General features: G+C 58.4%; 4 protein-coding genes across 10 annotated transcripts in view; 1 reads left to right on the top strand and 3 right to left on the bottom strand.

Moving 5' to 3' along the window:
* Positions 1-103: 103 nt before the first annotated feature.
* Positions 104-7,524, bottom strand: ABCB6 (ATP binding cassette subfamily B member 6 (Langereis blood group)). Its single transcript, XM_004701619.2, has 19 exons — positions 6,796-7,524; positions 6,299-6,436; positions 4,686-4,872; positions 4,380-4,481; positions 4,086-4,269; positions 3,627-3,748; positions 3,135-3,244; positions 2,896-2,961; positions 2,651-2,776; positions 2,466-2,542; positions 2,307-2,370; positions 2,117-2,202; positions 1,879-1,936; positions 1,585-1,689; positions 1,100-1,274; positions 819-931; positions 643-737; positions 484-552; positions 104-365 (listed from the first exon to the last, which is right to left on the bottom strand). The coding sequence occupies exons 1-19, from the start codon at positions 7,342-7,344 to the stop codon at positions 254-256; spliced, it is 2,538 nt and encodes an 845-aa protein (XP_004701676.1). The 5' UTR covers positions 7,345-7,524; the 3' UTR covers positions 104-253.
* Positions 7,525-7,915: 391 nt separating this feature from the next.
* ATG9A (autophagy related 9A) lies at positions 7,916-17,209 on the bottom strand. Of its 6 annotated transcripts, none has more exons than XM_045295945.1 (18): positions 17,057-17,209; positions 16,744-16,801; positions 16,353-16,414; positions 16,085-16,141; positions 15,165-15,293; positions 15,003-15,046; positions 14,163-14,227; positions 13,257-13,418; positions 12,932-13,073; positions 11,975-12,723; positions 11,740-11,893; positions 11,431-11,610; positions 10,864-11,112; positions 10,530-10,708; positions 10,310-10,427; positions 9,451-9,673; positions 9,107-9,252; positions 7,916-8,899 (listed from the first exon to the last, which is right to left on the bottom strand). In XM_045295945.1, exons 5-18 carry the CDS (start codon positions 15,265-15,267, stop codon positions 8,894-8,896), a joined length of 2,520 nt encoding a protein of 839 aa, XP_045151880.1. In that variant the 5' UTR covers positions 15,268-15,293; positions 16,085-16,141; positions 16,353-16,414; positions 16,744-16,801; positions 17,057-17,209; the 3' UTR covers positions 7,916-8,893. The 6 variants fall into 6 exon arrangements, with proteins under 6 accessions (XP_045151880.1, XP_045151890.1, XP_045151876.1 ...); XM_045295955.1 differs by having other exon boundaries at positions 16,085-16,138; positions 16,744-16,886; XM_045295941.1 differs by having other exon boundaries at positions 16,744-16,886.
* A 250-nt stretch (positions 17,210-17,459) lies between these two features.
* Positions 17,460-23,759, top strand: ANKZF1 (ankyrin repeat and zinc finger peptidyl tRNA hydrolase 1). 2 transcript variants are annotated; one of them, XM_045294738.1, is made up of 14 exons: positions 17,460-17,627; positions 17,808-17,981; positions 18,747-18,863; positions 19,049-19,151; positions 19,268-19,464; positions 19,975-20,087; positions 20,178-20,325; positions 20,595-20,823; positions 20,941-21,093; positions 21,945-22,410; positions 22,568-22,679; positions 22,806-22,973; positions 23,096-23,181; positions 23,421-23,759. In XM_045294738.1, exons 2-14 carry the CDS (start codon positions 17,835-17,837, stop codon positions 23,542-23,544), a joined length of 2,163 nt encoding a protein of 720 aa, XP_045150673.1. In that variant the 5' UTR covers positions 17,460-17,627; positions 17,808-17,834; the 3' UTR covers positions 23,545-23,759. The 2 variants fall into 2 exon arrangements, with proteins under 2 accessions (XP_045150673.1, XP_045150674.1); XM_045294739.1 differs by having other exon boundaries at positions 17,460-17,620.
* GLB1L (galactosidase beta 1 like) overlaps positions 23,700-25,244 on the bottom strand; it is a 7,200-nt gene continuing 5,655 nt past the window's right edge. The window contains exons 14-17 of the mRNA XM_004701800.2: positions 25,078-25,191; positions 24,714-24,845; positions 24,271-24,486; positions 23,700-24,108 (exon numbers count right to left, since the gene is read on the bottom strand). Coding sequence (XP_004701857.1) covers positions 23,857-24,108; positions 24,271-24,486; positions 24,714-24,845; positions 25,078-25,191 — 714 coding nt within the window. The 3' untranslated portion in view covers positions 23,700-23,856. The remainder of the gene's footprint in view (positions 24,109-24,270; positions 24,487-24,713; positions 24,846-25,077; positions 25,192-25,244) is intronic.

Below are 25,244 nucleotides of genomic sequence, written 5' to 3' on the forward strand. Positions count from 1 at the left end.
TGTGTGTGTTTCTCTCCCTCGCCTGCTGGAGCCAAGGTTGGTTAAGAATGTTCTCCTGGCTACAGGCTGGAAGCCCACTGCCACACAGCCACCTTGATCACAGTACAGTCAACACTTTTATTGATGCAGAAGGCTTTTTCCCAGAAGCCCCCTTTCCCACCCTCTAGTGTGCACATGCCCCAGGTCCAGGGAGAAGGGCGTTATGGGAGTCCCCTCCAAGCTAGCCTTTGGCAGGAAAGTGGCTGCAACTCTGTCACTGTGCCACGACCTGGGGCTTGCTGTCTTCTGAGATGTCTTCCTGTCCCTGCTGCTGCAGCTGCCACATGTCAGCATATACCCCACCTCGGGACAACAGAGCCTCGTGCCTGGAGCAGGGAAGAAACGGGAAGTTGAATACCTCAGTTTTACCCTACGGGGCATCACTACCAGCCAAGAGGGAGGCCAGGGGCCATGGCTCCGGTGCTCTGCGCTGCCTTCCCTTACCGGCCCCTCTCCACAACACAGCCATCCTTGATGACGAGGATCTGGTCAGCACTGACCACCGTTGAGAGTCTGAGAAGGGAGACACCAGCCAGTTACCCACACCGGACGCCACCAAAAGCAGGGTCACCCTGCCAGCCCCTGCGCCGAGGCCTGCCCTACCTGTGTGCCACAACGATGGTGGTGCGGTTGGCACACACTTTGGCCAGAGATGCCTGGATGGCCCTCTCGTTGGGCGTGTCCAGCGCTGACGTTGCCTGGAGAGAGGGCCTGGGTTAAGGTGCTCCTGCGCCCAGGTCATGGAACCCGGGGCTCTGGAGTGGGGTGCGGGCCCTCACCTCGTCCAGCAGGATGATGTCTGGAGCCTTGAGGATGGTGCGAGCGATGGCCACACGCTGCTTCTCCCCGCCGCTCAGCTTCAGGCCCCGCTCACCCACCTGAGTCTCGTACCCTGTGGATATGCCCCACCTCCCTCAAGTCACACGTAATACACCTGGGTTTCTGCGACCGGATGAACACGGAAGGGAGGGGACAGAGGTCAGGGGGATGACCACCAGGCCTACGATGAGGGAGAAGTGGGTGGGGTGGGGGTGCGGAACTCTGAGGGTGGGACCCTCACCTTCTGGGAAAGCCAGAATGGAGTCGTGGATGCCTGCAGCCTGAGCAGCGGCCTCCACGTCATCGTCCCCGGCGGTGACACGGCCGTAGCGGATGTTATTAGCAATGGTGTCATTGAAGAGGACGGTATCCTGGGGCACGACTCCAATGTGAGACCGAAGGGAGAGCTGGGTCACCTGGAATCAAAAGACCAGAGGCTCAGCCCCAAGCCTAAGAGGCAGGGTGGGCTGGTGGCAGGCACGTGGCTGAGGGGCCTGCCATTGGCACGCAACCCCAGCGGTGTGGGCCAACTGCTCAGCTGCCTTGTGCAGGTTCCCCATCCCAGGGAAGGAGGCCTGCCCTCTCCTCACCTGGCTGGGCCTTTGGGGAGGACCTCTGCCGGGCAGGGCGGCAGGCAGACCTTTTGCTGCCTGGCATCTTCTACTTCCCCTGGATCCCGGCTCTGGTCATCCACCTCCGAGCGCCTGGCTCCCCCCACACCCTCACCTGGGAGATGTCCTGCCCATCGATTCGGATGCAGCCAGAGCTGATGTCATAGAAGCGGAACAGCAGGCGCAGGATTGTGCTCTTCCCGGCTCCGGACGGGCCCACCTGGCACATGGGGACAGTAACGGCACATAAGTCCATTTGTGTTTCAGGTGCCCTCCCCGAGAGGCCTCCCGTGTCCACGGAGGCTGCCTCGTCATTCTTGTCGCGTCAGCCTGGGCTCCCTCTGACTGCCCGGCAGGGGCCTGGGGGAAGCTGGAGGGGTGTGGGCCAAGTGGCTGGGGGTCCTCTCACCAGGGCCAGGGTCTGTCCAGGCATCACAGTGAAGGACACGTCCTGTAGGGTCTCCCGCCTAGAGGGCAGGGAAAGCAGGGTCAGCAGGCGTACCACATGCCCCGTGCCCCCTGTCCACCCCCTCCCTACCCCCACCCTGCCAGCAGCCTCTCGCCAGGCCAGGTGGGCTGCAGACCAGGGGGCAGAGCAGGAAAGCAGAAGCGGGTCAGGGCAGAGGAAGGAGGAAGAGGCTCGTCACCCATCGGCATAGCTGAAGTGCACGTTCTCAAATTCGATGCGGCCCCGGTGAAAGCGGAGGGGCCCTGCTCCGGGATGGTCCTTCACCTGGGAGGGGGCCCCCAAGGTGTGTCAGCGTTACAGGCCTGGCATTCTCTGGACCCACCTCCCCCCACCAATCCACCCCGAGCCCTGCACCTCTCGCTCCACACCTCGGTCTCCTCCTTCAGCAGGTCAAACATGTTCTCCATGTCAATAAAATTGGTCTGGATCATCCTGTGAGGAGAAGGGTGCTGGTGGGGCCCCTCTGGGGAGCCAGGAAGCACCAGCACCCCCCCCCCCCGGGGAATGCAGGGCCAGGGGTCGCTTACCTGTAGTAGGTGCCAAACCAGTTGAGGGGCATGTATAGCTGGATAATGTAGGTGCCAAAGAGCACGAAGTCCCCGACCTGTGGGACCCAGAGAGAGGACTGTGTCACTCCCCACTGCAACTACTCAGCCTTGGCCTGCTACTTCCCTGCCCCGGGCACAGTCCCCAGCATCTCCCCCAGCCTCACCTGCAGCTTCTGCTCACTGACGAAGTACGCACAGAGCAGCGAGCCAGCCAGCAGCCCAAGTCCAATCACCAGGTTCTGGGTCTGATTCAGTAACACCAGCGAGGCACTCGACTTCCATTCCAAGTCCTGCGGGAGGGACGGATGGACAGACGGCACAGACGCACTGATGCCACCAAGTCCCAATCAGGCGGCCCCAATCCAAACTGGGCTCTCTCCCTAGCCCTCCTTGCTCTCGGCACCCTCACCTGGTATTTGATGATGGCCTCTCGGTAGCGTTCCACTTCGTAGCCCTCTGCGTTGTAATACTTCACCTGATGAGGGAGACCCGCTGCACTTCAGCATGGGTACAGCCCTCCCACCCAAGCCCCACCTGCTGGAGTCCCGAGATCAACTCCCATGTCACCCTCCCCCGAGGCCAGGCTCCCCAGCCACACTCCTCCAAAGTCTCCCTGCCTCCCACCAGGGCTTCCCAGGCCTCTCTTACCGTCTCAAAGTTGAGCAGCGAGTCCACGGCCCGCGCCCGCGTGGCATTCTCCTGGGTGTTCATCGCGCGGCGGAACTTGGTTCTCCACTCAGTGACAAGGATGGTCAGGGCTGGGGCACGAGAGGAGGGGCGGGGTCAGGGCCTCACTCCCCCTGGTAGCTGGGACCCAGTGGGGGTGGGCTACCTGCCACATCCACCTGAAACCTATGCTGGTGCCGATCCCCAAGGGAGAACGGGAGAGCTTTGAGCTCCCGAGGCAAACAGCGAGTCCCTAGGCATCTGCAGCCTGCACGAAAAGGCTCCCCTGGGAACATGGTTCCCACGTCACATGAACAAGGTTCCTTCCTGAACTAGTGTGCCCTGGCCAGGTTGCATCTCCCAGGCCTCTGTCCAAGGCCCTCCCCCCAGGGCCTCCTCAGGAAGGGGGCCTGTGGGTCCTGCCCGGGAGGCCCCCCAGAACCCTGGGAGGCGGTGTGGCCGAGCAGCGCTCACTGAGGTACAGGGTCATGCACAGGAACACGATGAGGCCAAACCAGGCGTTGAAGAACATGCTGAAGTAGACGATGCCAATGATGACGTCAGCCAGCGTGGGGAGGATGTTGAACACCAGGTAGCTGGGAGGGGGAGGCAAGTGACAGAGAGGGGGTGTCAGCAGGCTCAGTGCAGCGACTGCTTTGCCACGCTGACAGAGTGCACCCCCTCTTCATGCCCACGGCTGAGGTTCTCTGCATCCACTGCAAGGAATGGGTCTTCACGGGGGGTGGGGGGGTGGGGGGGTTGGGACGCACTCTGTGGCGGTTTGGGCATTAAGTCCGCCAGCTGCACCTTGTGATACAAACAAAGAACACAACCCCGAAGCCTCCCGACACCAGCGTGTGAGGAAAAGTTGCTGCGTGGCTGCAGGTAGCTGTCTGTGTCTGACAAGCAGCACCCAGCCCGCGGCCTTGGCACCTGAGCAGCCCTGTGACGCTGGACGTGCCCCGGTCAACGACTCGCAGCACCTCGCCGGTGCGCCGTCCCAGGTGCCAGCGGAGGGAGAGCTCATGCAGGTGCGAGAAGAGGCGCAGTTCGACGCGGCGAGAGGTGAACTGCTGCACGCGGATCCACAGGAAGGTGCGCAGGTTGCTCACAAAACCTGTGGGGAGCCCGGGGTACGGCATCAGGGAGAAAGGGGTTTGAGGGCATGGGGGTGGGGTGTGCATTGGATAACAGCCCCCCCCCAAGGTGAGTGCAGAGCTCTCCTACCTGTGCTGCCGGTGCCACCCCCCTGCAAGAACTTCAGGAAGACATAGGTGCTCACAGTCCAGGCCAGGGAGTTCCAAGGTGCCTTCTCAGTCAGCAAGTTCACTGGGGAGAAATCCAGTCAGTGCCCACTCCCCCTCTCTGGCACCCAGTGCTCGTTTCGGCAAACCACCTCAGGTACCTTCCATAGCTTCTTCCTTACCCCTCAGCTCAGTACCACCCTCCCTAGGTCAGGGCCACCCCACCCACCATGCCCCCAAAGAACCAGTGTGCTCTGCTGGCCCCCCCTTCCCGTGACCTCCCCCTCACCAATGTCCCTATAGAAGATGGGGACCAGCACGTTCAGCCCCCGGTCCAGGCCCATGAGCCCCAGGCAGATGAGCACGACCAGCTGCAGTGCTGGACTCCCCCGAGGCCACAGGTAGCCACTCAGTAGGCGGAGCTTTCGGCCAAAGTCTTTCCAGGTAGACCGCTGTGCCCCCTCTGCTGATGGAACCTAGGAAGGTGAAACACAGAGGTGGGGGTGGTGCGGGGGCGCTCAGAGACCAAAGGTGTACACTAAACCCAAAACCCAAACTCACTGCCATTGAGTAGGTGCTGACTCGCAGCAACCCCAGCGGGTTTCTCAGACTGTAGTTGTTTATGGGAGTAGAGAGCCCAGTCTTTCTCCTAAGACGCTGCTGGTGGCTTTGAACTGCCAACCAAGCAGATTGCAGCCCAACATAAGGTGTATACTAGTCCAAAATTTAAACAAGGCAAAGCATTTTTGAGAACAGTGGGTGGGACTTATTGTTTCTGTTGGGTTTCCCAGTTTGTGAAGCACAAAAGGAGTGGATGCCTAGACAGTAGCTGATGCAGTAGTTTATAGGGGAAATGGAGTCAGGGGCAGGGGACAGAGAGGGTGAGAGGATCTGGGGAACAAACGATGAACGCAGGAGTGGGGAGGGAGCACTTGAACTGATTGTGATGATATATGTGCAACTCTTAATTTTTTTAAAAACATTTTATTAGGGGTTCATACAACTGTTATCGCAATCCATACACACATCAATTGTGTAAAGCGCATTTGTACATCATTCTCAAAACATTTTCTCTCCACTTAAACCCCCGACATTAGGTCCTCATTTTTCCCCTCCCTCCCCGGCAACTCTTAATTTTTTTAGTTGTGTACAACTCTTCTTAAAAGCTATTTAACCATGGAAGTATATGCTATGCGAATACTGTATCAAGAAAACTACTAAAACAAAAAAGAAACCAAACTTGACCAGTGGTCACCATGGGTGAAGGAGAAAGAATTGTGGCTTAGGGGGGCACTGAGTTTATGTTAATGGTGGTGAAATGATTTGGAAAAGGTTATCAATAATGGCTGTACAACATGAAGAGTACAAACAATGGCACTGAATTATACATATAGACCCTGTGGAATTGGGAGAATGTTTTGTTGTGTCTATTTCTGCCACAATTAGAAAACAAATACATGAGTAGCAATGAGTATAAGGAAATAGGAAACGTTCTAGAACTGACTGTGGTGGTAATTGTACAACTCGTCTTGCTATGACTGAACAGAATGACAGGTAGTGAAGTGCTGCTAAAAAACTGTTAAAAAAAGAAGATGACTGTGTGGGATTGTGTTTCCAGGTGCCCCAGACTCGCCCATGATGCTGGAGGGGGTCAGAGGCCAGCAGGGCCCTCCCTGAGATTTGGGAATGAATGAGTTTGCATTGAGGGGAGGAGTAGTGGTACCCAATGCCATACCCAAATCCAATGCCACAGAGTCAATGCTGGCTCTTAGTGACCCTACTGGACGGGGAGAACGGCCCTGCAGGGTTTCCAAGGTTGCAGGTCTTGACGGAAGCAAACTGCTCTAGGAGTGCAGAGAAGGAAACAAAGCTTGGTCCCAGGGTTTGTAAATGGAGATGTACCTGGCTCCTCTGAATATCGCCATCCTCTCCGTTGACCTGCAAGGTGTAGGACTGGGGACGAAGTCCAGGAGCCCAGAGCCCCAGGACAAACAGCCCTCCAGAGACCACATAGCGCAGTACCCACAGGCTAAACTGGACCTACAGGGAAAGAGGAGTGGAGTGGGGAGGACCTAAGTAGGGGCAAACGGTCTATTGCACAACTACTTTCTTCTTTTTAAATCGTATTACTACTTATCACAGGGCTGGGGCCTGGTATGGGAGACCTGCCCAGGTCCTCCCCAGCGGCCCGGTGCCTCACAGGCCTTTGAAAAAGAAATAAAGCAAAAGCCACGGTGACTCAGCACAGACACACCCCACCAGCTGGCTATCAGCACGGCCAACTGCCGGCCCCTCCCCTTTCTCACCGTGGAGGCAGCTTGTAACCTGGAGCCAGCGAGGCTGGACATGCTGGGGCCGTCATGTCCTTCCTCCCAAACCCCGCCCACCAGGCCCCTCACCTGCTGGCCCAAGTCAGTCCTCGCCCACCACCACCGCCGGCTGTTCCAGGACACCAAGGCCAAGTTCTCGGCTGCAAACGCCACGGTCCAGAGGAGCAGGAGCCCTGGGCTGTGCCTGAGCTTCATCCAGACGCCCATCGCCAGCCTCTGCCGGGCCTGGCTGCGTTCCACGATAAGCAGCCCCAGGCCACAGGCGCCGGCCAGAGTCCCGAATACACAGGCCAGCAGTAGATAGCCTGGCAGAGGGGCTCCTCGGGCAGTGCCCACTCGGCCGACTAGTCCGGCCAGGGGCAGCACCACCTGAAGAGTGGCCAGAAAGAGCTGCAGCCCGTAGGGAGCGACACTAGGGCCGGCTCTCCAGGACAGCGCATCGGCGCCGGCGGGCCGCTCCTGGCGCTTGCAGGGAAAGGCCAGCACCAAGGCCAGAGCTCCCAGGGCCATCAGTGTAGAGGGCACGAGCGTGAAGAAGAAGCAGGGGCTCAGGCCGCCCTGCGCCCAGACAGGGCCCGCCGGCCCTTCGGCCTCGCAGTAGTTGCCCACAGTCACCATGGTAATACGTGGCCGCAGGGCCTCCAGGACGGGAGAACGGGACTGGCCGCTCTGGGAGGGGTGTGGGTGCCGGAGTGTCTCTGGTCATGGAGCCACTGAGCTCCTGGCCGCGGAGTTGCGGGGAGGGACGCACGTGGACCCAGCCACACCGTCCACTTGCTTCGCGCAGGCGCCGCCGACACGCACTCACGCAAGGCACGTTCGCTGGCGGCCCGGGACCCTCGAGTCCGGCGTTCGCCGACTGGAACGCTGGGCGTCTGACTCACTCCGCCCCCGGGACCAGGGGCCCGCCCACCAGCCTCTATACCAGGGTCTCTATTGGCCGGGTGGCTCCGGAGGGGCGGGGAAGCGACTGCACACTAGGGAGATCAAATAGGCTGAGTCGGCTTGGTCACATGTGCAGAGCGGGAAATCTGACCGCACGTCCGGCTGGCGACCTTGACTTTCACGGAATCGCGCTCGGGAAGCGGCCCTCCTGCCAGCTATGGTTATCCGAACCAGGTATCCCTAGGTACCTGGGAGCTCCCACGTGCGCCAAACCCTCCAGTTCCCAGAACAAGCCACGCCCTGGTCAAAGTCCCTTCTTTATTAAGGGTTATCAGGCTGTACACGGTCCCCACCCCAATCTAAGGTAAATTCCAGCAGCTGGGCAGCTCGTTCATTCGGTGGTCCAGAGCTGATGGATGGGTGGGACGGAGTCCCAGCATGCAATGTGGCAGGCCAAAGCCTAAGGTGAGGTCCTCAGTCACCCTCCACCCACCTCTAGGGGCAGGACAAAGGCCAGAGCTCTCTTGCTGGGGGGAAAGGAGTCCAGAGGCCCTCCAGCCCAGACCTTGCAGTGCGAAGGGGGTACAATAAGCAGCAAAGGGGCCCAAGAAAGCCTCAGACTCCCAGGGACCCATCCTGAATGTGGGAGGGGGTGGCAAAATTTCCACCCCGCTTCTGTGATTTAGAAAACTTCCCTCTTAGTGTCAAAAAGTAGTGTGAGGGGAGCTGGGAGCTCAGGCATCCAGCCCAAGCAAAGCTAACAGAAGGGGAGCAAGCAGAGAGAAGGGGCAGGGGAGGTGAACGGGCTGCACCTGGGAGTGCACAGAGGTGAGGAGGTAAGGGCCACAGCCTGAGCTGCTGTCTACACAGGGTGGCAGGGCGCTGGGGTCCAGGGCCCAGGCCCACACCCCACTCCAGTTGGCACAGGCTCCCCCTGCTTGGCAGCTTCTGTGGTGGGCAGCCCTCTGGAGAACTGCAGGGGTGGATGCAAAGGTGGCAGTACAGGGGCTGGGCCTGGGACCAGTTTCTAGCACCACTCTCTGAGCCAAGGAGGGGCGGGGGCAGAGGCTAGAGTCCTGTGTGCCCCTAGTTCCCAGGCCCTGCATTCTTCTGGGGCCGTGGCCAGCCAGTGTGAGCACCTCCCTTGGCCAGACACGGACACACAAAAACCACACACGTGGGGCCAGGCGACGCTCGGAGGAGCCCTCCCACGGCCAGCAGATGGGATGGCAGGGCAACAGTGGCCTCCATCCTGGGGTGTAGGGGCCCTCCTCAGTCTTGTCTACACCTGTGAAGAGAGAAGGGCTGGTCGTGGCCCTGTCTTCCACTGCCTGCTGCCCCACTCAGAGGCTTGAAGACAAGAGGTTAGGAGAGTGTGAGTGTGGGGAGAAGAGGGGAGGCGCACACTTTGGGAAGGGCTGGAGCCCTTCTTCCTCCGTCTGAGAAGGGAAGCATCAGCCTCTGCCTGGTGGTCACTGGGCCGAGCAGCTCTTACCTTGTGCACCTGAGGGGGCAGCTCATCCTCGGAGCCCTCCTCAGGTACAGGCTCCGGATGTCTAGAGGCGGGCTGCCCGTCCTCAGCCCATCCTCCCAGAGGCAGCCGGGAGAAATGAGAGGGAGCACGGGGCACCGTGCCGGGATCTAGAGGGGCAAGCAAGCAGCCTCTCAGAACACGCACCTGACACTTGGTAGTAAGGGAAGGGTGTCAGGGGTGCTGGGGGCAGTGGGAGGGACTGGCCTTCCTGGGCCTGCTCCCTCTACCCACCTATCCCTAGAGAGGTCATGAAGGGCTGCTCCGCCCTGCCTGCAGACACTCTCCCTCCATAGCCCACTGGATACCTGTGATGCCCCCGTAGCGTCTCTGGAAGCCCCCCTGCAGGGCGGTGGTCTCGGGCGCTCCAGGTCGGGGTGCGGCACAGGGATAGCTGGCAGAACGAGGGATGGGTTGGGGGGCCTGGGCGCTCTCTCCCCCCTCTTCGGGGGCGCTCTCCCCACTCTCGTCACTCTCCCGGCGGTGCCACACGTGCCGCTCCGGCTCTGCCTGGGCCTGCTGCTTGTGGAGCTGGAGAAGGCGAAGTGGCTGGCTCTCACCGGGAGCGGCTGCCCACCCTGGGGCCTGTCCACTCACACCATCACCAGGCTCCCAGCCCAAGGCACCTCTCAGGGCAATGTCCTCAGCAGGTCCTCTAGTGACCTGGCCTTTTGACCAAGGACACACTGCCTAGGGTCTCAGGGACAAGCTCTCTTCTAGGTGTGGGGACCCAGCAGGAAACAGACCAGATCCAGCTCCCCAGGGCACTTGGGCACTGGCAGTGGCAGCAAGGATAGGGAGACAAAACCATGGAGTAAGAGGCAGGTTGGCTAGTGCGGGTAGTTTCGGGCTACAAAGGAGGGCAGCTTTAGCTCAGGGTGACGGAATGGGAGCCATGGGAAACTGCCAAAGGAGAAGGAAAGTGGCCTGGCTCTTAGGCAGGGGAAGCCGCCAGAATGTGGAGACTCCAGGAGAGAGAAAGCTAAGAAGGCATCTCTCCTTCAGGAGGGTCCCTGTGGGAAAGGAGGCTACACTGCAGCTAAGGAGACCATAATCCAGGTAAGAAGGCCACATTGCAGGTAAGTGGCAGAGAAGGGTCTTCCTTCCTCACCCTGCCAACCCTCTCAGCTATTCCCACTCTCAACCCTGCTCCTCCCGCCCACTCGCCTGGTGCATGTAGAGGGCGTGCAGGCTCATCTCAGTGGACGCATACTCGGACAGCACCAGGCTCTGCAGCTGCCCTTCCCACACGCTGCTCCCGGAGCTGGCCGTCCTGGCATCCACCCTGTCCCTCCCGGAGGACAGAGACACATGTCAGCACTTGAGACCCATACAAGCCACCCAGGACCCCAGCCACGCCTCCCTTCTTGGCCCCACCTCTACTCACCCAGAGCCTGTCATGGTGCTGGGCATGCGGCCCAGGGGCCCCTGGCCAGGCTGCAGAGGGGAGAAGGAGCGCAGGGCAGAGGCCACTTCAGCCCTGTGCCGAGAGGCCTGCAAGTCTCGGGGCAGGGGCAGGCCCCGGCAGGACGAGCCGGCCACCACATTGGCAATGAGGCTCAGCGGCTGTGGAAGAAAGGGGCCGGCAGACTCCTCAGAATGAGAGCAGGGCCCCTGGCTTCCTGGGCACATGGAGGCACAGGCAGGGCAGTTCCAGGTGGCTTTCCACAGCCCCTCCGTGTGTGTGCCCGCCGCGGCACGCCCAGGCCCAAGGAACGCACCTCCGACTCCGACTGCAGGGACTGGATGGACGTGAAGAGGGCGTTCTCCGGGAGCAGGCCCCCTTGGGCAAGGCTAGCGGCTGCTCCATCCCGCTGCACCTGCTCCTTGAGGAAGCCCAGGAAGGCTGTGCTCTCCCTCGGGGGCTGCCAGCCGGGGTTGGTGATGGCAAAGTGCATGAGGGACAGCTCTGTCTTCCCGTCCTCGGCTTGCTGGTACACCGACGCCTCCGTCTGCCTGCCGGACAGCCACTGTGCAGGGAGGCCGCAGTGAGGGGCGGGGCTTGGGTCTCCTGCACGTGTGTGGGGAGCAGGGCTGGGAGGGTGGAGGGGTAGGCTTGCCCCTGGAGGGCAGAGACTGCAGTGCCCAGGCCCACCCCAGGAGTGGCCATGTGTATAGCTTGGGTTGAAGAATGGCTGCAGGGTGCAAGGGGAGGGCTGCCGTCACATGCTTGTTCTTGCTGTGGTTTGTAGGCTCAGCGGGCCTGGCACAGGCCCGCCCCTGGCCCCGGAGCCCCTCCTTGCCTGGCAGCCCCTCCTGCGCTTCCAGAGACCCTCCTTGCCCAGTACCTGGGGATGGCCGTGCTGGCGCACATCCATCTGAGCAAAGGAGCAGGTGTCGCCAACACCGACGACCTCCACGGTGAAGTTACGGAAGAAGTCTATAATCTCCAGCGCCCGGGGGCGGAGGCAGAAGATGAGGATGAGGGGGGTGACGATGGGGCTCAGCAGTTCCTCTAAAATGAACACCTGGGAAGGAGGAGGCCAAGGTCGCACTCAAAGAGCAGCTGAGCTATTCTGCCCGCCTGCCGGCCGGCCAGCCAACCCCACCACGCTCTCAGCCAGCGGCGAGCAGGCCCTAACTCCAGCTCCACTCACTGCCTTGTACTGGAAGAGCTGGGCAAACTCGTCCCGGGTCTGCGAGCGGTGGGCATTACCCTGCCAGTGGTCAGGCATGTAGTGGATGTGAGCGAGAATCACACGCAGCAGCTGTTCGGGGCAGAACACCAGGTGCTGGTCTGGGATGAAGGACCTGGGGGGTGGGGGTGGGGGCTGGTGAGGCGGGAGCCTTGCCTGGGCACCCTGCTCCCACCTGCGTGTTGCCCGGGCCCACCTGCACACAGTCACGGTGAGCCCGAGGAGTGTGACGGTGGTGAGGACGTGCTCCACGGCCAGTACATCCTCGTCGTAGATGGTCAGGGCCAGGAGCACGGCCAGGATGGAGCCGGCGAAGAAGGCGCCGTTCTTGGCCAGCAAGGTCAGCAGCGGGGACAGGAAGCAGTTCATGTACTTGGAGGCAGGCTTGTAGCCGCGGTTGAGGCGGGACTGCAGCTCGTGCTCTAGCTCGTTGAAGTGGCGGAGGTAGCAGCGGCCATAGAGCGACCAGCAGCGCGCGCCCAGGGCGCCGGGCTCCCGCTTCAGCACCTCGGCATAGCTGAAGAAGGCGTAGAGGATCTGCCAGATGAGGATGAGCGGGCACAGCAGGAAGTTGGCGACGCCGATCCACAGGATGCGGTTGCTGAGCCGGTGGGCCAGCTCCAGCCGCTGCCCGCCCCTCTTGTACTCAGCCTTGAGGCTCCACTCGTTGAGAAACAGAGAGCCGGGGCCCCAGAAGAGGATCAGCTCGAAGTTGTACTTGAGGCCCCGGGTGAAGAAGACCACCTCCCCGAGGCCGGGCAGGCGGAAGCGCAGGGGCAGGAGGGACTTGTTGACCAGCGCCACCATGTAGTTCTGGAAGCGCAGGATGCGGTGGTAGATGTCCAGCTCGGTTAGCTCACGCTTGTGGATGCAGATCTGGTGCTCCTTCTGGGTCTGCACGATTCGGGCCTGCACTTCCTGCCACGTGCAGTACGGGAGGGCTGCCTGCGGGGGGCGGGGGTGGGGGACAAGGGGCGGAGGGTGGGGTGGCTGTGGCCCAGGAAAGAGGCGAAGCTCGGAGGTGAGTGTTTAGCTGAGTGGGGTCCAGGCAAATGCACCCTGATCTGCCAACCAAGGAGGAGAGCCCTGGATGGCCCATCCCAAGCGGCCAAAGCCGCCCTGGCCCCTAACCCCCCGGGCTGCGCAGCCTTACCATGGGGATGCGCAGCGCGTGTAGGTAGAAGGAGTGAATCTCCCAGTAGCAGCAGATGTTGTAGATGAACTTGATGAGTCGGTGGACCCAGAAGACACCTGCAATCACCAGGATGGTGATGAGGGAGCCATTTTCCTGAATCCTGGCGGGAGGGGAAAAAAGGGGTGGAGGATGAGCTTCAAAGTGTCCTGGCAGACAGGCCAGCTGGCCAGAAGGCTGAGCGTGAGCCTGTGCTGGCCTGAGTCACTGCCTCCTCCTCCGTCTCTCTGCCCCCTGTTAGAGCCCCGCCTGCAACCTCTGATGCCCCTGGGCCAGCAGCTCTTACCTGGCACTGCAGACTTGGGCAGGCAAAAAGGCATCTGGCAGAGTGACCTTGACAGGTTCGGTAGGGTGAAGACTGTGGTTCACCATTTTGTTGGCAAATAGGATGTCGTAGTCCACGCAGCTGACCAGGAAGGTGGTGAAGGCAACCACAAAGAGGAACTGCCTGGGGGGTGGGGGAGAGGAAGCTCAAGCCAGGGGTCAGGGAGGTGCCAGTGTAGAACGTGGGACAGAGAGCTGGAAGCTGCGCACTCAGATTGGAGATGGGAAGAGCTGGAAAACCCCCGAGTCCCCCTTCCACCCAGTCACGGGGGGACCTTCTCTTCCTCTTAACCTCAGACCAAACAGAGTCAGCCGGCTTTCCACACCTCCTGGTCATTCTCTGCTACTGCCCACTGGACTCTTCCAAAGGCGTTAGGGCTGATTTCCTTTGGAGGTGGTCCTAACAAGTTCTTTAGGGACTTGTCCTCTTTCTTACTGAGGCAAGGCTACCTGACTCCTGTCCCTTTGCCCACAACACATCCTCTCCCTCATCTTAAGAGCACGCGCAGGCTCTCTGCCTAGCAGCAGGCTGAAGATGTGACTGAGGTAGAAGAGAAGGATTCTTCTCCACGGAGTGGCTGGCATCTCTGTGCCCTCTGCTTGGATCAGGCTCATTCCAGAGGCTCTGATGGCTAGGTCCAAGTCTGAGCTCTCTTTATGGAAGAGGTAGGATGCAGACAGCTCTCCTGATAGGGCAGGCAGGAGGTGAGCCTGTGAATTCTGGTGTCACTTCTCGATGCTGAACTATGACAGCCTGCAGGGTTTCAAGGGTGGGCCTGAGTGTCATTGGCAGCTTGGGCTGGGGGAGTGCACAGAAAGGAAGGAGAGAGAGAGAGTCCCTACTAGCCCACCCATCTCTTACACTTACATGAGCTCGAAGATCTCCCCGATGAGCATACAGGTGAAGCCATTCTTCTGGTGTAGATTATAAACGTGGACCCGTTAAGAAAGAGTGGCCGGTAGAGACGGCAGGTGGCACACCCCCGAGCTCAAGCCCCTGCGCTCTGACTTTCCAGCTGTGGGACTCTGGCCTTGTCACTCAACCTCTAAGCGTCCTGCCCCCACAGTGGTATATTAGGAATCACATGGCCTGCCTTGTAGGCTGACTAGGTCTGAAGAGGCACAGGGAGAATATTGGTCGTGGAGCCAGCATAGGCTGAGGCCAACCCCTGGATTCTTGGGAGCAGTATCTCCCGTCAAAAGGGAGAGCTCCCTGGTGAAGTGCCATCCAGTTAGTTCTGGTCTATAGAGAGTGGCCTTAAGCACAACAGAAGGAAACACTGCCCGGTCCTGCCCCATCCTCACAATGTTCCTCTGCCTGAGCCCATTGTTAATAGCCACTGTTTCAATCTATCTCACTAAGGGCCTCTACTTTACCAAGCATGACATGCCTCTCCAGTGACTGGCCTCTCCTGACAACATGGCCAAAGAATATAAGACGAGGTCTTGCCATCCTTGCCTCCAAGGACCACTGTGGCCATACTTCTTCCGAGAGAAGAAGCACTCTGGGCCCCGTTGGAGGTGACTTACAACTGAACACCAAGAAGTACAAGGCCCACCCACAGTGTTCAGGAAACCCAAGGCCGCACACCTTTCGTCCACGATTTGTTTTCCCCAGCCTCTCAGGCTTCTAGGGATTAGAGCCTGGGATCCAGCCCAGGAAAGAGTCTAAAGATCCCAGAGTCCCGACACAGACAGCAAAGGATATTCGAGAGAAGAAAAGGTCAAGGTTTTCGATGTGATGCCAAGGTGCTGTGGGAAGAGGGAAGGGATGTCAGAGCCCTGAAGGAACATGAGCCCCTGTGTCCTCAGTGCCCGCCCCTGCCTCCCCCACCAGTCCCAGCTGTGGCTGTCATGTCCCAGCACTCACACTTGCTCCCCTCAGGGACATGCACCAACAGGTCCTCCTCCCCTGGGGGTGAATCACTGTAGGAGGCCTCTAGGCGTTGGTATTCAGTGTCAAACTGCGCCATCACCGCCCCCTGTCCACCTTATCCACCTGTAAGTGAGGAGGTAGGAGACCGCCTGGTTCAGGCCCAGAGGCTGCCGGCCTAGGGGCAGGAGTTCGAAGGAATCTGTGGTCTTGGTCACCACCACCAGCCTCCCAGGAAGGCACTGAGCAAGGCCTAGGCCCAGAGCCTTTAGACCTGGGGCTGGCAAACTTTTGAGATGGAAGAGCCAATCCTGTCCCTCACAGCAATTTAAAAATCATTTGAGAGTCATGATATAGTTTTAAAAACACATGAAATCACCACTATCTGAATATTTGTTAAGTGAAACTGATAGTCTTCTTTTCATTTTCAATTTGACTCAGAGACACATGTATGTACCCAGAGGGCTGCATACCTATGACTCAAGAGCTGCTGTTGACTGAGCCCAGCTTTCAATGAAAAGTCCAGGTGGGCTGCTGCCTTGCTGGCTTGAGGCCAGACTCTGCCCTTAGGAGGGGTGGTTTTCACCTTCTATTCAATGGAGAAGAGGCTGCCCTTTGGAACCCAGGTCTCCCACTGGACTAGCAGTTTGAACCCCCCACACAAAACAAAACACCCCCAAGAGTCAATTCTGACTCACAGCAACCCCGTAAGACAGGGTGCTGCCCCGGTGGGTTTCCGAGGCTGTGAAACTTTACAGAAGCAGAAAGCCTCATATTTCTCCCGAGAAGCAGCTGTTGGGTTCAATCTGCTGACCTGGTGGTAAGCAGCTCAATGCATAATCCACCGCACCACCAGGTTGCCTTAGCAGATGGAAGCTTTTTGTAAACAAAGTTTGAAGATAAGCACATGGCCCTACCAGCTCCATGGACAGTGTCGGCTCCACTCCAGCCCTGGATGCCCGGCACTGCAGCTGCTGGAGGAGAAGGTGTCAGGTCCCATAGAATAGGGAGAGAAGGGAACTGACCTGACCCCCCCCACCCCACCCCCTCATTAAGAGGAGGACAGCACATGGTAGGGCTATCACCCAGTGGGGTAGAGGTGCTGGCCCAGCTCTGGGCTATGCATATTGTCCTCTGGCTATATGGCACATTCAGCTTGGGTGTCCCAAGAAGTGCCTTACTGACCTGCTGGACACTGGGTCAGGGCAGGTCTGATCATCCGACGGTCCTCTTTGGCCCCTCCTCAGCTTCAGAAATTAGACAATTCTCTTAGTGCCCAGTAGAAAGCCCAAAGCCCCAAGTCCAAGCAAAGCCTTTTCTAAAGCTCTTTCCCGTCAACCCTTCCCGGCTTCCCCAGCACAGCAGGCAGGGATGGCTGGGGCTGGTGAATTCTCCCGGGGCCAGCGAGGCGCCCAGATCCTGGGTCCCTCCAGCGCCAGTCGGAATCACAGGGGTCCACTCCCGTCAGTGCAACCCTTAGTGGAGTTCCGCCCAGCTCCCTCGTAGGGGTTCTCTGGGTTAGAGAGAGCCACGAGCCCAGAGAAGCGGATCAAGCCCGCGGGGGCTCCCCACTTACCGGGTCGGTGTGGATCCCGGGCCCATGTAGCCTCGGCTGGGCCTGGGATCGAGGGCTCCTGCGGAGGTGGAAGGTGTCCAGCCAGGCCTACAGCCGATACCCCGGATGGGCAGGGGTGCCTTCGCACAGCCAGCCGCCACGACCTGCGCCCCAGGGTCGTCTGGCCCCGGATCCAGGGCTCGGCTCCCAACAGCGGACAACCTCCCGCGCGGCCCCGCCGCCCGCGCGCGCCCCCGCCCGCGCGCCCCCGCTACCAAAACATTCTGACTGCGCGGCCCCGCCCCGCCCGCCGGCGGCGCCCCTTCCCCGTTACCAGCCGCGTGGCCCTTTATGGCTCCGTGGACAGCCCTCGTCCGGCCCCGGCCAGGAGCCCGGGATTCCAGTGAGCGGCCTAGTGTTTCACCTTAGGAACGGTGACCCTGGTGATTCCAAGGGTTTGTTTGCTGGGCTCTACTCAGCCCGGCCTTGAGCGCTAGGCCCGGAGCCTGCCAGTCACTGTCACCCGCAGCTAGGCTGGCCAATAAGCCGAGGGGGTGGAGATGTGACGGACCACTCTCGGCTCTGGGGGCGGGACTCCGGGCCGGAGGCGGGTCTTACGCAGTCGAAGAGCCAATGCTGGGCTCCGTGCGGGGCTGGGCTCCTTGCGGGCGGCGTTGTTTGTCCCCTTCGCCGCTCCGTAGCGCCGGGACTGTTGGGTTGCGGCAATCCGGTCTGCGAGCCGCGAGTTGGTGGCGATGCCGCTCGGCTCCCCGGGATATCTGGGGCCGCTCCCCCCCGGGGCGACGAGTCTGTGCAGTTCAGTAGATGCCAGAGCTCGTCGCTCGGGAAGCGAGCTCGCCCGCGGCTAGGACACGTCGGAGATTTGAATTGGACTCCGGTATCTGGTATCTGGGTGATCCCTCCTTTCACTTTCGTGTGTGTGGTCCGAGGCTGGAGGTTGGAAAACGGGATCTGGGTCCTGTTTGTGACCCGGGATGTTACTGCTGAGTACTGCGCAGCCCGGGGCAGAGCAAGCCTGGCAGACGAGAGATCTGACTGGATCTCGCTGGTTCCATTTCCTCTAGCTGCTTCTGTGTAATTTCTGGCTGGACATGTCGCCCGCGCCAGCTGCCACCGCGGCTCCTGCCTCAGTCTCCCTGTTTGACCTCAACGCCGAGGCTATGATCCTTCAGGGCCTGAGCCTGATGAGCCACGCGCCCGGGGATGCGCTGGCCCAGCGTCAGCGTACTCATGTCCAGGTAACTCGCAGGTGTGGGGCAGGCCCACGAGGAACAAGACAGGACTATACGGAGCGTGATGCTTCTTCCCAGGAGCTTGACCCAATAGGTATCCGCTCAGGAGTCCACGTGGACTTACTTCTGCTAGATACAATTGCACTCTCTAGAGCCCGTGGTGGCGCAGTGGATTGATTTCACATTGGACCCCTCACCGCAGGGTTAGTAGTTGAAGCTACTAGCCACTCCCGCGGAAGAAACAGGCTTCCTACTTACCACGGAAACCTATGGGGGCATTTCTGTTCCATAGGGTCGCTAAGAGTCACCATCGACTCCAGGCAGTGAACTTGGTTTCAGCCAATCTCAGGGCGTTTGACTGAATTTTCTCTAAACAAGTCTCTTGCATTTTATTTCCCTTCAGTAAAACCAACACTTTCAAATATGTACGCATTTGGTTTTACACAGTTTTTATTCCTTATACTTTTCATTAAATAAGCTCCATGCTGTGATTGGAAATAGAAGTTAAAAATCTGATATTTGGAAAGAATTTTAACTGTATCCAAAGCTATTTTCTGCAGAATTCCTCTACTAAATAATCCCTTTGGTTCATTTAAAGTTGATGTTTGGTTCAGCTCATGTATATCTTTTTCAGAAGCATATTTTTTAATAGGTGGTTGCTTCTCCATGTATCATGACTGCTAGAGTGCAGACTTCAGGTCATGCTTCCTTGTGCATTCTCCTCTCTTTCATACTGTGGATTCTACCTTTAACTACCCTCCCCATTCTCAGGTTGAGGGGAGAGAGCAAGTCCTGAAAGAAAATGACTCATCCCAGGACCCTCCCGATAACTCAGAGAAGTTATATTGTTCCACCTGTAACCAGACCTTCCCGAATCACCAGGAGCAGGTATAAGGCTAGAGGGCTGGGCTAGAACCTGAAAGTATAGGTTTAGTGGTGGGTGAGAAGTCGGTGCTTGTCTTAAGTTAATGAAGGTCTATGTTTTGACTAAGGAATCCAGTGTTACTTGCATTATATCCTGGAGCTCCAGGCCTAGTCTTGGCTGCCACATTTTCCCCTTCTGCCTCCTACAGAGAGAACATTATAAGCTTGACTGGCATCGGTTTAACTTAAAGCAACGTCTTAGGGACAAGCCTATGGTGTCTGCCCAGGACTTTGAAAAGCAGAGCTCTGCAGGTGGTGCCTGGTGGGAAACCTGAATGGGAGCGGGACTCGGGACAGAGAAAGGCTAGGGTAAGGGCTCAGGGAAAGTCCGGATGGGGGTTTCAAGCAGCGTATCGTGTTGTCCACAGGGGATCTTTCCAGCATCTCGGGATCAGAAGACTCAGACTCAGACAGTGAGGAGGACATGCAGATACTGGATGAGGAGAAAGCTGAATTTGAGAAGAAGCCCAGCCGACCATGGGGCTTCCACCCGCATCGAGTTCTCTTTCAAAATGCCCAGGGCCAGTTCCTCTCTGCCTACCGCTGTGTCCTAGGCCCCCGCCAGGCAAGTGACAGGCTGTGTGGCCAACCCCAGCCTTTTCTGTGACCTGCCAGGATTACCCTCTCACCCTTCTGTTTCTCACTTCTTCCCTTTTCCTGACTGGGAGTAGGTAGCACCCTCGACAGCATGGTCTTGGGTTCAACTGACCTTAATCTACGAAGGATGTTTAGGAGACTTGGAAGAGGCCTAGCCTTTCTGGAGCCAAATGTGGGGGGACTAGGTTGTTGCCAGGGCTCGGGCAGACAGCAGCTCTCTCTAGTGAGGCAACAGTTTCCGTCTGGGCCAGTCAAGAGGTTTGGTTGCTGTGCAATAGGCGTGCTACCCTCCTTTTCTAAGAGGGCGACTTGATTTCTAAGGTTCTGTGGTGGTCCTGATTCACAGTACACATTCAGGTTGATCTCGATTTTGCTTTGTCGTCGGTCCAGTCAGGACTGAACCGAGAAGAAGCTGTCCAAAGCCCAACTTCCAGTAGATGATACAGGTAGGATGTTGGTGCCTCTCCTCTATCATCAGGTGCCCCCAGCAGACACAGAACCGTTGCTCCAGAACCTGCTCAGTGGAGGTCCCAGATCCTGTGTGATGCTCATGGCAGCAGCGGGGCACTTTGCTGGTGCCGTTTTCCAAGGGTGAGAGGCTGCTGCCTGGGGAGGATGGAGCGGATCCTTGCTAGCGGGGCGCGCCCGTGGTCTCTGGTACTGAATCTGTGCTGTCCACAGAAGCGAAGTGGTGGCACACAAAACCTTCCACCGCTACACAGTGCGGGCCAAGCAGGGCACAGCCCAGGGGGTTCGGGATGCCCGGGGTGGGGCTTCTCGCTCTGCCGGAGCCAGCCTGAGGCACTACAATGAAGCCACACTGTACAAGGTGAGCGGAACCTCCCAGGTCCCCTGGTCCCTTGAGGCACACCCCCTTTCCCCCTTGCTAGTCGGCTCAGCCAATGTGATGGTAGCGGCTTTTCCCTCCAGCCTCTGCCACTTCTGGGTGAACAAGGGTAGAATGGGAACCCAGGGGCCTCAGTACTCTCTCCTCCACTTCATTGTCCCCTACCTCCACAACCTCTGGTGGTTTCTCTTGGTTGCAGATTTTAAAATCGCAAGTAGACACGTGCAGGGCTGAGTTACTCTCTCCCCTAGGAGGTGCGTGAGCTGCTGACAGGGCCAGGCTGGGCTAAGGCGCTGGCGACAGCTGGGACAATTCTGCTACGGGCCCCCCGCTCTGGCCGATCCTTATTCTTCGGAGGCCGTGGGCCACCCCTGCAACGGGGGGATCCTCGACTTTGGGATATCCCTCTGGCCACCCGCAGACCCACTTTCCAAGAACTGCAGCGTGTGCTGTATAAGCTGACCACTCTGCATGTCCACGGTGAGCCTCCGAGCCAGGTCTCCAGGCAAGCCCACGCCTCGGGGTCCACTGTGCAAGCCAGCTCCACTGGGCTGGGCTGTCCTGTCAGCTCCCCTGAAGAATGATCTTTTATGGCAGGGGAGGACCCCCGGGAAGCGGCCCGATGGGATTCACTTCAAACGCAACGGAAGCCCACGAAAGGGGAGAGGAAGAAGGTTCTTGAAGAAGAAAGAAGAAAGGCCCACAGGGAGGAAAACGCACAGGGGCACAAGACAGACTCCCCCGAGCAAGGTTTGGGCATCATTGTCAAATCCCTGTATGGATGGCAAATTCACTCCCCGTTTCCCTCCACTCCTACGCACATAAGTATGCCCACCCCATTGTCTGTCTGCTTAAAATGGGGAGTAACATCGCCATCACTGAGTAGTATCCGGTGAGTGTCTTAACTGATTGCCTCTTTGGTACACTGATGTGTCCCTATTCCGTAGAGTGATCTTGACACCGCGTGGAGGCAGGAACCTCGTGACTGTTGCATTTGGCTGGTTGGCCTGCTGCGGTGGTGGTGGGCTAAGAGCTGCTGCCCTGGCTGCAGACCCAAGGCCTGCAGTGAGGGGCCTGCCCGGCTCCGTGGTCTGCCCTCTGGGCTGGACACCTCATTTCCGTATCGGCGGACACAGCTCGTGGTGTACTACTTTACCTTCTCCCTCGCCCACCGCCATCGAGTCCATGTCGACGACTGATAGTCCACCCTATAGGGCAGGGTAGAACTCCCCTGTGAGTTTCTGAGACTGGAACTTTTTACCGGAGTAGAAAGCCCCTTCTCTCTCCCTTGGAAAAGCTGATGGTTTTGAACTGCTGACTTTATGGTTACCAGCCCAAGGCATAACCGCTACACCACCAGTGCTCCTTTACCTTGGGGGGCCCAAAACACACTGAACTTCACTTCAGGATGGGCTCAATGATCTCTCTCTATATATACATGTATATACATATATATATATGTATGTATATATATATATACACATACATGTATATGTATACATACATACATATATATATTCCTAGAGCATCTGTGCTTGTCCACATCCTTCCACCCTCTGCTGACCCTTCAGATGGGGCTCACACGGCGTATTTTCCCCTAGGGTCAGGGGCCGAGGAAGAGGACAGCTTCCAGGTAGAGCTGGAACTAGCGGAGGTGACGCTGGGGACCCTGGATCTTCGTGAGTTTGAAGTGTTACCCAAGCGGAACCGGAAAAAAAAGAAGAAAAAGGAGAGAAGCCGGGACCTGGAGGCTACTGCCCCTCAGACTCTCCCCCGGCAACCTCAAGAAGCCATGGCAGATCCGGCCTCTGAAGGGCCTTCACTGGCGGAGGCCACGGCCCCTGGTCAGCCCGAGCTCTGGGGTGTGCTGCTCGCTGCCTGCCGGGCCGGAGATGTTGGACAGCTGGAGCTCCACCTAGCTGCCAGCCCCCAGGACCCTGGAGTTGTGGCTCTACTCAGTGCCCCCTTGGGCACGGATGGCTCTACACTCCTGCATGCAGCTGCTGCAGCCGGAAGAGGTTCAGTGGTTCGCCTGCTGCTGGAGGCAGGTGCTGACCCCACTGTGCAGTAAGTGAGCCCCCTGGAGCCATTTAGGTTCTAGCAGATGGTCTGGAGGCTGAACTTGGCATTGGCTACTTGGTAGTATCCCCTTGGTTTGCTTGGGTGTTGTTGGGAAAGGCAGGAGGCAAGCTGAACCTACTTGAGGTACACATGTCACACTTAGGGACTTACGGACCCGGCCACCATACACAGTTGCAGCTGACAAATCAGCACGCAATGAGTTCCGAAGGTTCATGGAGAAGAATCCCGATGCCCACGATTACCACAAGGCTCAGGTCAGCTGGCAGAGGACAGAGCAGCAGGCTGGGAAGGCGGCAGAGCGGGCGGCTAGACCCTCTCTTGTAGTGTCACCAAGGCCAGCTCGTGTGGCTCTTCCTTAACACCTCCCTGGAACCGTCTAGGTGCCAGGGCCACTGACATCCGAGATGGAGGCACGGCAGGCCACCCGGAAAAGGGCTCAGCAGGCAGCCCGGCGGCTCCGGGACCAACAGCAGCGGAAGCAGCGGGAGCAGGAGAAACAGGAGCAGGAAGAGCAGCAGAGGTTTGCTGCCCTCAGCGACCGAGAGAAGGTGAGGCCCGGGTCCTCTTCCACAGCAAGACCTCCTCCGAGTCCCCTGGGCAGCTGTCACATCACAGGTGCCTTTATCCACATCCGGGCCCTTGTCCTTAACCCACCTTCTCTTCTCCTCAGAGAGCCCTTGCTGCAGAGCGCCGACTAGCTGCCCAGTTGGGAGCCCCTAGCTCTCAGCCCCCCGGCCCTGTGGTCATCGATGCCCGGTATGTGTTGGGGTGGGTGGGGCGGGTAGGTGTGAGGGGGCAGGCAATATAAGGTTGTAGCGACCATTTGGGGCAAGTGGAAGGAGTGCCTATGCAGTAGGTATCAGAAGAGTCGTGAAGGGAATTTGAGGCCTCCTGGGAACCTTTAGAGTGCAAACAGGAACGGCTGGGGAAAGGGCGAGGAAGGCTTGGATTGCAAAGATCTTGGGTGCCTGTCCAGCCTTCTTCTTCTTTTTCAGACGCTGCTGGAGTTGTGGGGCCTCCCTCCAAGGCCTGATTCCCTTTCACTACCTTGACTTCTCTTTCTGCTCCACACGCTGCCTCCAGGAGCATCGCTTGCGGGCTGGGAAACATGCTTCCTGATCTCTCACAGTGCCTCCTGGGCCCTCCTCTAGGCCCCCGCCAAGCTGCATTCACACCAGCTCTAGGTTTCTTCTTCCCCACAAGGCCAGAGAGGGTTGGGAAGTATAGGGGGAGGGAGACTCGGGAACCAGGGCAAAGACGGGGCCACAGAGGTGTGTGGAGCTGGTACTGTCTCGGGAACTTTAATCACAATAAAGTTTGGCAAGGAAACTGCACTGGTACTTGCAGACAGGCCTGCAGTTCCTTGTCACCATGGCCAGCACCAACGGATCCTGACCACGCCACATCCCAGGCCCATGGGTGGCCTTTCTTTCAGTGCCCACTTAACTCCATCTCCCCATTACCTAAGAAATAATTGAAGAATGTCCTGTACAAGGTGCTGTTGAGGATGGGGTTGTCCAGAAACTGGACTTGGGGCTTGGGAGGCCCGTTTTCTAGCTCCAGTACTGTTATTTTGTTGGTTTCCTTAGGAAACAGCAGGGGTTTGGGCACGTAGAGGGTCTGTTGTGGCCCTCGCTTTGTCCAGTACCGGCCCAAGTTAAACCCATTGATCCAGACTTGGCCCTAGGGAGAGGGAGGGAAAAGAAATAATCCGCCCTCAGGGAGTAAAACTGACCCCTTTGGGGTTTCCATCAGAGAACATGTCTGCCCCTCCATCCAGCCAGGCCTTTCCTCTTTTGCCACTACACCACCACCACCACCACCCCGTCACCCACAGCATGGTACCTTGGACCATCCTGGCATATACAGAAATGTGTCCCCAGTTGTGCCTAAAATTTGAAACGATGCAGAGTAGAAGGCGGGGCCGGAGGAAGTTGTAAGTTGTGTCTTTTTTGGCGACTGGATAGGAAACCACCACTTGACAAGGTTATCAATTTTCAGGGGGAATATGAGCCACTGGGTAAGGACAGTGTGCCCCAGCAGTGGTGGCTCTAACAGGCCCTGTGGGAGAAGGTAAAGGGACAGTCAACAGCACTAACCTTGGGGCCCATACCAGGTCCCTAAGCCAAGCACAGGGATGGAGCGGGTGGCCACGACCAGATCCCTGCAAGGCAGTGTCTGCCAGACCCCGCAGGACATGGCTCTGGTCATCCACCCCCTTGGCCCCATCCTTCCAAGAGGGATGGTCAATTGGGGTGTTGGGGGAAGGGTAGGCAGGGCTAGCTCACCTTGAAGTCACTGGTGTTAGAACCAAAACTGAGCCTCCCCATATTTTCCACCAAGATGTCCAGTTTGTCCCCCATTTTCCCCACCAAAAAAAGTCTGCTTTTAATGTTTCGTTCCAAAACACCCTGGAACACCTGTGGATAAGAGGGGCTGTGTGAGGGGGAGGACAACGCCTAGCTCCTGGCTGCTGCTCAGGAAACCTGTCTCATCAGTTACCCGTCGACTCTGGAACTCTGCCCTTGGGCTGGCTTTCTCACGAACCCCCCGCAAATGTGAGCGGGTAGAAAAGAGTAGGTATGGGGAACTTAAAGCTGAAGAGTGGTGGGGGAGTGGAGGCTCAGGCGGTAGTGTGGATTGGTTTCTCACCCCATTCACCATCACATAGGCACGGTCGTGAAGCCCGTTTTTGGGCATCCACAGGGACGCTGGCTCTGTGTAAGTGTTGACCAGATGGGTCCGGTACAACATGAAGCCATGGCCCTGGGGATGGGAGAATCGAGTGCTTAGGACAAACTGAAAATTGGCAAAGGCTA

The sequence above is a fragment of the Echinops telfairi genome, unplaced genomic scaffold (genome assembly GCF_000313985.2).
Source record: "Echinops telfairi isolate 266 unplaced genomic scaffold, ASM31398v2 ScPeMD7_3;HRSCAF=10, whole genome shotgun sequence".
Classification (NCBI taxonomy): Eukaryota; Metazoa; Chordata; class Mammalia; order Afrosoricida; family Tenrecidae; genus Echinops; species Echinops telfairi.